The sequence below is a fragment of the Carya illinoinensis genome, chromosome 5, assembly GCF_018687715.1.
Source record: "Carya illinoinensis cultivar Pawnee chromosome 5, C.illinoinensisPawnee_v1, whole genome shotgun sequence".
Lineage (NCBI taxonomy): Eukaryota > Viridiplantae > Streptophyta > Magnoliopsida > Fagales > Juglandaceae > Carya > Carya illinoinensis.
The window spans coordinates 11,895,945-11,903,686 of NC_056756.1; the positions used below are offsets into that span (position 1 = coordinate 11,895,945).

A 7,742-nucleotide genomic window follows, 5' to 3' on the forward strand; every position below is an offset into this window, starting at 1 on the left:
TTGCGAGAGGCTGTTACCGTTGTGCCTCGAAACCGAAAGTCTCATTTTCACTAGAATTCCTTTTGGGTCTGAAGACCATAAACTGACCCTATGGGGAAACATCCAAATTCAAAAACTTTGAATGTGCCAAGGCCCATGAATGTCTCGGTTAAGTTGAGTGATCATCCAACGGGTTTCGGCGGTACCAAAAACATCATATTATATGATTCGTTTCACTAATCATGTATTCATGTCCTAACCTTTCATATGGTTACTCTTTATTTTCAAAACGTGGACTTTTAAGGTTGATTATTTATAACAGGTATTTTAACTTCGAGTTCTTCCATCAATGTGCAAACCACCCCCTCCATTTTATTGACTTGACAAGATTTGATTTGCAAAAGATCTTAATTTTAAATTTTTCTAGCAAATCAAGTCTTGCCATGTTTTGCACAGTGACTTCCAAAAAGAATTTTCTTTAAACTTCAAAGTGTAGTATCTGAGAACTTACTCTTTTTTTTTTTTTTTTTGGCTTCTCATATTTCGAATAATTGAGGTAGAAAAGAAGAAGTAAAAACATAGTCTAAAGCACAAAAAATCTAATAATTCATAAAAAAAATATAATATCATTTGTATCAACAAAAATAAGCTTCCTAAAAGCATCTAAAAAGTTTATACAAGCATGTATGAGGGGTTTGTGCTCCATATACGTCAATTTTAAGGTGGAGCACACTTCTTTTTTATATTCTTATCACAAAGTACCATATGAACGCCCTACTCTATCTGTGAGGCAATTGTGTATTGGTCATCAAGGCTGGTCAGAGACAAGTTAATTCTGCTTCAGTATTCCTAATTTTTATTGCAGCTTTAATCCTTCCTGCCTTGTTCCAACCGATTTACCTTGTCAAGCAGGAAATCAATGGTCGTGGATGCATCCTATATATGGCAAGTAAATTACTTCATTAATTAGCAAAATAAACATTTTCAAATGTGTTATGATCTACATATTGCTAAAATTACTTTGCTAACCTTCAAACTTTTCCTCAATTTCTCCTCCAGTGCATCTCGGCGGCCCCTTTCTTCAGAGATCATATCAACCAGAGCTACTTGCTCTTTATCCAGCTCCTCTATTTGTTGTTGTTTCTCTTGAAGCTGATAACAATTCAATTGATATTTTCATCAATACCATGAAATTCTGACCAACTTTCATAAGCAAGCAGTGATGTGTAATCAACTTGGCTGCCCATCCTAGCCATTCTTTGGAAAAATGATTCTAAAGAAATAAGAAAAAGAATCCACTGTTTTCTTACTTGAATTTCAAGTGCTTTACACTTCTCTCTTTCCTGTTGTAAATTGGATAGCAACTCGGTCACCTGTAGTTTCATCAATCTGGCAAAGAAAAAGGATTAGTTTCAGAGTTGGCTATGAATGGAAACACAAATGCAACAGTCGAGCAATATGAGCTCCTAGAATCTAACAATACCAATAATAGTATAATACAACCTTTTGCCAGATTCGTTATCATCTTCGTCCAACTTGATTACAATGTCTGAATTACTGTCAGGGGTTACGTGTCGAACTTCGTTTATGGCAGCTACCTTTGAACCTGAAGGTAGTGATGCTTCACGCAAAACTCCACCTTCAATTGCACGATCTCGGGGTCGGGATCTTTTATTTGTGCCTGAAGTGGACTTCCTTCTCTTAGATTCCAAGGCTTCTTTATCTGGACGTCGTCTTGGAGCATAACCGATTTCCTGGCAGTTTGTAGACCTAAGAAAAGTAGTTCTTAGAGATTAGATTGTTCATCTCCTCTTGGATTTTCTGAAGTTATGGACACAGTAGAAGAAAACAAACCAGAAATTCTTTTGCATCAACAGCAATCGTTGCTCGAGTCTTGAAAGCACAACCGTGCGCTCGAAGCCCTGTTTGTCATGAGCTGGTTCAACAAAATTAGCTTCCAATACACCTGTGTTGCATAAGAGGGCATAACAAGAGTTAATTCGAATTAATAACGACATCAAAACTACTCCTGACAAAGTCACAAACACTGCTATATCCTGGGACTTCAGTCTGAGAAGAAACAATACCAATAACTCCTCGACCATCACTCCCGGCAGCATTCCAAACCCTCCAGAATGGCTGACAAAGAAAGAGGACATTTGCGCGTTAAAGAACGGAATAAAAGGAAATATAAAATTAAAGCATGACAAGAATGCAATAAAACAAACTTATTTTATTATACATTAGAAATCCAGCAGGATGAAACTTTACTTGTTCCCTTTATCAATCATGGCAACCATTAAAACTGCCGCTAATTTAAATGCAGAACCACCAGGTCTAAGGTGAAATAGTCATAAATATTGCAAAAGTTTTTCTTTTTCTCATGAATTCGTGATTATGGATGGAAAGAGACTAGAATCTGGACATCGAGAAAGGATGGGTCCACAAATATTACTCTGTACAAGCTGAAATAGCTCTATTCAATTTACAGACAATCGACACATACAAAAGGACCCACCCCCGTGAATCATGACAGGTTAGTCTCAACCATTTTTGCTTGATTCATCAATGGGAAGAATGCTATAATACAGGACGTAATGTACAAATTAAAGAACAAGAAAAACAAACCTTGATTAATCTGTTCTTGTGATAAACATTGAAACCCTGAACATCAATATGATATTTTGCATCTTTTACAAATCCAATAGTCACATCAGCAACCATCTGTTAACAGCGATAAGAACAAAAACAGGTTACAATAGTGAAAGGCGGACAACTATGCTAAATAAAGTACTAAAATATTAAATCTTAGCATTACATTTGAAGCTCCTGGCATTATCTCTGGATTATACTGAGGTTTGTATGTTATCTTCTGTGATAACATCATGTCATTCACTATGCTATGATGTTGAACATCTTCCCCACGCAGAATAATTCTGAAGTTAGAAGGAAGTCTGAGATAAAGAATTGATGCGTAACTCTGGCAGGGACAAAATCCGAAGATGTTGTCAGTAACTGTAGCAGGAAACTAGAGACTTGTACTGATAACTTCAACTTCTTAAACAAAGAAAAAATGCAGTTCCTACCAATAACCAATTAGGCTTTACTCAAGCAAAATATACTAAGGACACTCAGGCTACAAACTAATAAACAAAGACTGCAGCTAAACCAACAAGAAAATTACTCGATTAGCTAAATTAAAAGACAAATAGGGATGCATATTCGATCTGCAAAGGGGCATGACTTTCTTCCCAAACCTGTAACAGCCTATGCTTATATATACTTTCGACAACCATCATCTACCAACGTGTAACAGACATTGAATTTTCACATTTAGGGATGAAAATCGACACAACAGAAATTAATTCCTTTGGAATGTCAGTTACTTCTGCAATTTGATAGTACAATTTGGAAACTAACCTGGCAGATTATGTCCAAAGTTTAAAACAGTTCAAATGGTATAGATTATACATTGACAGATCTTTCTAAGACCCTTTTCCAAAAAGTACTTGCCAATAAGAAAACCATGCAAGTAAAATCAAGACAATATGAGATTTAGCACAACGACATTTACGCATACCCTTAGTGTATGTAGATGAATTAAGAAGGGGATGTCGATAAGCACAACGACATTTCATATTAAACTCGAGCAAGAAATTTACACATACCCTTAGTGAATGTCGATAAGTTAAGAAGTGCCTAGAGTTGGGATATCTTTTTGCCATTTGTATGCTCTTTTCATCTCGGTTGTTTCCTTTAAGTTGAATATCCTGTTATGTCAAATATTATACATGTAAAGCACTATAGAACTGCATAAACAACCTTTAAAGTTTGAATGAATTTTGGCAGAAATAAAATGCGCAAATGAAAAGGAAGTGTGTTAGAAACTTACATGTTGATCAGTGTCTAAATCAAGTTCCAGACTTCCTCCATCATCATCCCAAAGATTGTATATTATTATACGCGTACCATGATGATTCAGGAAATCGAACTACGTGGTAAAGAATGAGAAAACGAGATAAAATGATGATGAGACATACAACTATAAAATGAGGATCCCATCAAATATGAAAAAGAAAAAAACAAGTTAAGGCATAGTGTGATCCACGTGGTGCCTGTCAATGCAGGGCTGTACCCCGGAAACGGTAAAGCACAACTCAGATATAGCCCAACAAATCACGGCACAATTCAGAACAGAGAGAGGAAATCTTGCTGCAATCATTAGGACTCTAATTTTCAATTCACGCACAACACATAAACAGATCTAAAACATGAAGCCCTGGCGTACTCAATCTTATCAGAGCATATACTCATAAGAGAGCAGCCTCATAAGAGGGAGCTACAATTATAATATTCAAGCAAGCCTTAGTTGTACTAAAAAGTGAAAGTCAGTAGTAACGTAACATTTCTCCTTTGAAAGAAATCCCCTGCCCATTATGTTTGGTCCCATTTCTTTTCATTTCCTCTCTCTAGTAAAAACAATCTGTATGCCACCGCCACATGTTTGCTTAAGTGAAAAATAAAAGTAGACTAAACAACTATCAAACAAAGACTAAAATGGATAAAATTGCAGTAAACACAAGAAGCCTCACCTGCTTAAGAAGATCTTCTTCACTTTCATAAGGTGACCACTGCACTATAGTTGCTAAATTCCTATTCCAGTCATTTTGTGAAAATCGTATCATCTTGTTCCACTGTTGTCCTCTATGCTCGTAATCAATCTTGTCATTCCAAATAAAAAATCAGTGATACATAAGGATAGTCCTATGCAGCGGATGTTCTAGAAGTGATAATTACAAAGCATCCTGAAGATTAATGTTAACCAAAATAATTTCCTTTTGACAAGTAAAATGTGACTAAAATAATTATAAAAAGGTGTTCTTACCATGGGGACCACAATATCTTCCTTTCTAGTACCCCTCAGAAATGTGTAGGATAGCATTCCAATGCTTTGTGTGAGGCTAGACAAATATAGACAAACAAATTAGTTTTGAAGTCGACATGCAAACAAAGTCAAACTATTTGCAAGAACTCGTAGAAAAAAAAATAGAAAGCAATAATGATGTTAATCAGCAACTTTCCTTATTGCAATTATGGTAAGATATATTTTTCAACGATTAAAGACGGTTATTATATACATGTAACCCATAATATACCGAGAGCAGAATAAGAAAGCAAGAAACCAAAGGACCTACCTTTGTCCATCACTTCCTAGACAGCGTGAAAACACAATAACATCTGCTCCTAGCCTCATTGTACTCGTTTTAAACCCATTTCCATCTGGATGGAAGAGAGTTGGGAAAATGTAAGTAAAGATTAAAGCATATAAAGATTTCGGCAGAGTACTGTTTCAAGAGCCAATTATTTCTACATAAGATTTGTCATGAGTATGATCCTTTGAAAGTGATCAAGGAGCTCACATTGACCAATGGTGTTGGCAATTTTACTTTTTACAGAATAGCCCAGAGACATGCACTGCCTCATTTTATCAGGAGTCATTCCGCCACCATTATCTGCAGCCAAAACGATGAAACCATTAAATTCTAATAAATCAGGGTTCTGATCGAATTCGAAATTAATGAAAGGAAAGAAAAGACTGAATGGGTGCTGAGACGATCTTCCCGAGCATTTTTCACCATTAGAGTAAGACGAAAAATATAAACAAAGAAACCTCCAGAAAAAAGAAAAAAAAAAGGAAAAAAAAGAAAAAAAGAGCAAACAATATTATAAAAGCTACCTACATACGTACCTTCTATTAGCAACATTTTAGTACCATCTTTCTCGTTTCCCAGCACATCTACGAGAACGTATGTAGCTCCATTACAGACCTGACCAATTACAAGTTGATCAGGAAATAAATGAAGAGATGAGAATCAATCTGATATTTATTTTTTATTTTTTGAAGTTATAAAAAATGTAAATACCTCGTCTAGAGAATTATCTAGGAGCTCCGCAAAAGCTGTACAAATTAAGGTCAGCGATCAGTAAATTCTTCTATGCATAACCTTAATAAGATCAGGGAGAAAAAGAAGAGATCGAGAGGAAATAAAAGGGACAAACAGGAAAGGAAAAAATTTAACATATTCACGCTGTAACGACCATCTATATAATGTACCTCCCAGAGCCCATTTATGGCTGGTCGCATTTGAATGCAGAAACTTAGGATGGACCCTGACGTGATCCATGCCCACTGCAAAATATTAAATAAAATAAGTTCAAAATATACTTAAATTATACAGATTAGTACATATAGCTGTAGCTAGCATGAATTCCTTGTTACATAAGAGCGCAAAGTAGATCATGATACAAGAGTAAGTGGTGGAATTCTCAATCGATCCCATGATAGGGTAGAAACTGAAGAATCCTAACTAACAAAAAAATGTATGATTGATTGTCACTTTTTCATAATTAAACTTCTTTAATCAAGAAGTCAGTTCAATTTGGTGAGTAATAAATAATATTTGTATTTTTACATCATGAATTTGATTCGCTTTATCATGATAGGCAATTCAACAGTATCACAAGATGAACAGCTCCCAGTATCTTCCTTAATTCTTTTTCTTTTTGGGAAAGCATGGTGCTTCAAGATGCATTATCGCCATGATATTCTCATTAAAAAACGGCATATTATATATAATTTTCATGTTTGAATGACACGTCGACCATGCGAAATTTATATATATATATATATATATATATGTATATATATACGTGCATTCCCTTAGATATAAAACAGGTAAAAGAAACAAGAAGAAGAAAGGCATAGAAAGAAAAACACGACAACAATGTAACAAATAATTTTGGCAATGAAAACAAAGCATGCACTAACAATATTTACCAGAAGTAGTCAAAGCTGCATCGCCACCTTCACTGATATCATAATCCCCGGCTTTCCAAAACTGCTTACAGCCGCCAACAACTGGACTTATTGCTTCCCTACCATCCACCACCATATTAACGGGATAAATCGCCGACACCGGCGAAGCCTCTGTCACAGGCAAAGGCTCCTCAAACTTCACGAGCGGCCAAGCAGGGGCAAGTAAATCACACGGTAACGCTGCGTCGTTGGGGTCGTCGATATCGGAAGAACCGCTTGAACTACTGTCAATCATATTATTTGAGAGAAGTTCCGGAAGTCGATCATTTAGGCTCGGGAGGGGATGATTACATTCGGGGACTTCTTGCTTGACGACAGAGTCCATGGTTAGGGACGGTGAAGGTTGGGACGGCTGGAGATGGGGTTAGGGTTTTGCTCGAGGGCTTTCAGGATAAGATGGAGAAGAAAGAGTTACAATGGGGTAGCATGATCGTAAGAGCGCTAAGAAGTGGCGCGAGGAATATATAAAGTCGGGCTTACAGTTCGTTTCACGTCATGATCGGGTGAATGGGAGTTCGATTTCCTTCTTTTTCGCTCATCGGTTTTGGAGTTCGTTTATGCTTTGGGAACGTGCCAATGCAAGGAAGTTGGATAGATCATAAACTTAAGAAATTGTTTAAATATAAATTTTTAAAAATAATTTTATTTTAAAATTTATAAAAGTTGTTTTGGATTTTATGTTTAGGTGAAAAGTTGAAAATAGTGTATTCATTTAGATTTAAAAATGTTTGATTTGATTTTGATAATTTTGAGAAATCCTTTTAGCCTACCAAATAAGGATTGTTTTTTGTTTCAACTCCCTCCTTACTTTATTAAATAAAATAAAATAACTAAAAATATTTTTAGTTAATAAATTTCCATTTAAAGATAATAGAGTCTTTTAGTA

General features: G+C 35.7%; 1 protein-coding gene across 1 annotated transcript; it reads right to left on the reverse strand.

Annotated features, from left to right (window-relative positions):
- Nucleotides 1–563: 563 nt before the first annotated feature.
- LOC122311963 (protein MICRORCHIDIA 7-like) lies at nt 564–7,408 on the reverse strand. The gene is made up of 18 exons (XM_043126764.1): nt 6,818–7,408; nt 6,095–6,169; nt 5,904–5,938; nt 5,729–5,807; nt 5,400–5,492; nt 5,175–5,259; nt 4,865–4,940; nt 4,572–4,700; nt 3,872–3,970; nt 3,648–3,749; nt 2,798–2,959; nt 2,608–2,703; nt 2,067–2,118; nt 1,834–1,945; nt 1,483–1,749; nt 1,290–1,368; nt 1,009–1,131; nt 564–915 (listed from the first exon to the last, which is right to left on the reverse strand). The coding sequence occupies exons 1-18, from the start codon at nt 7,179–7,181 to the stop codon at nt 847–849; spliced, it is 2,097 nt and encodes a 698-aa protein (XP_042982698.1). The 5' UTR covers nt 7,182–7,408; the 3' UTR covers nt 564–846.
- Between the last annotated feature and the right edge of the window lie 334 nt (nt 7,409–7,742).

Excerpts from the sequence above, each read along its gene's own strand:
- LOC122311963 (XM_043126764.1), bottom strand. The coding sequence starts at position 7,181 with ATGGACTCTGTCGTCAAGCAAGAAGTCCCCGAATGTAATCATCCCCTC. Across the intron at positions 2,960-3,647 it reads CTTATCGACATTCACTAAGG|AGTTACGCATCAATTCTTTA; the intron begins GTATGTGTAAAT and ends TGTCCCTGCCAG. Across the intron at positions 1,946-2,066 it reads TGATGGTCGAGGAGTTATTG|GTGTATTGGAAGCTAATTTT; the intron begins GTATTGTTTCTT and ends TATGCAACACAG.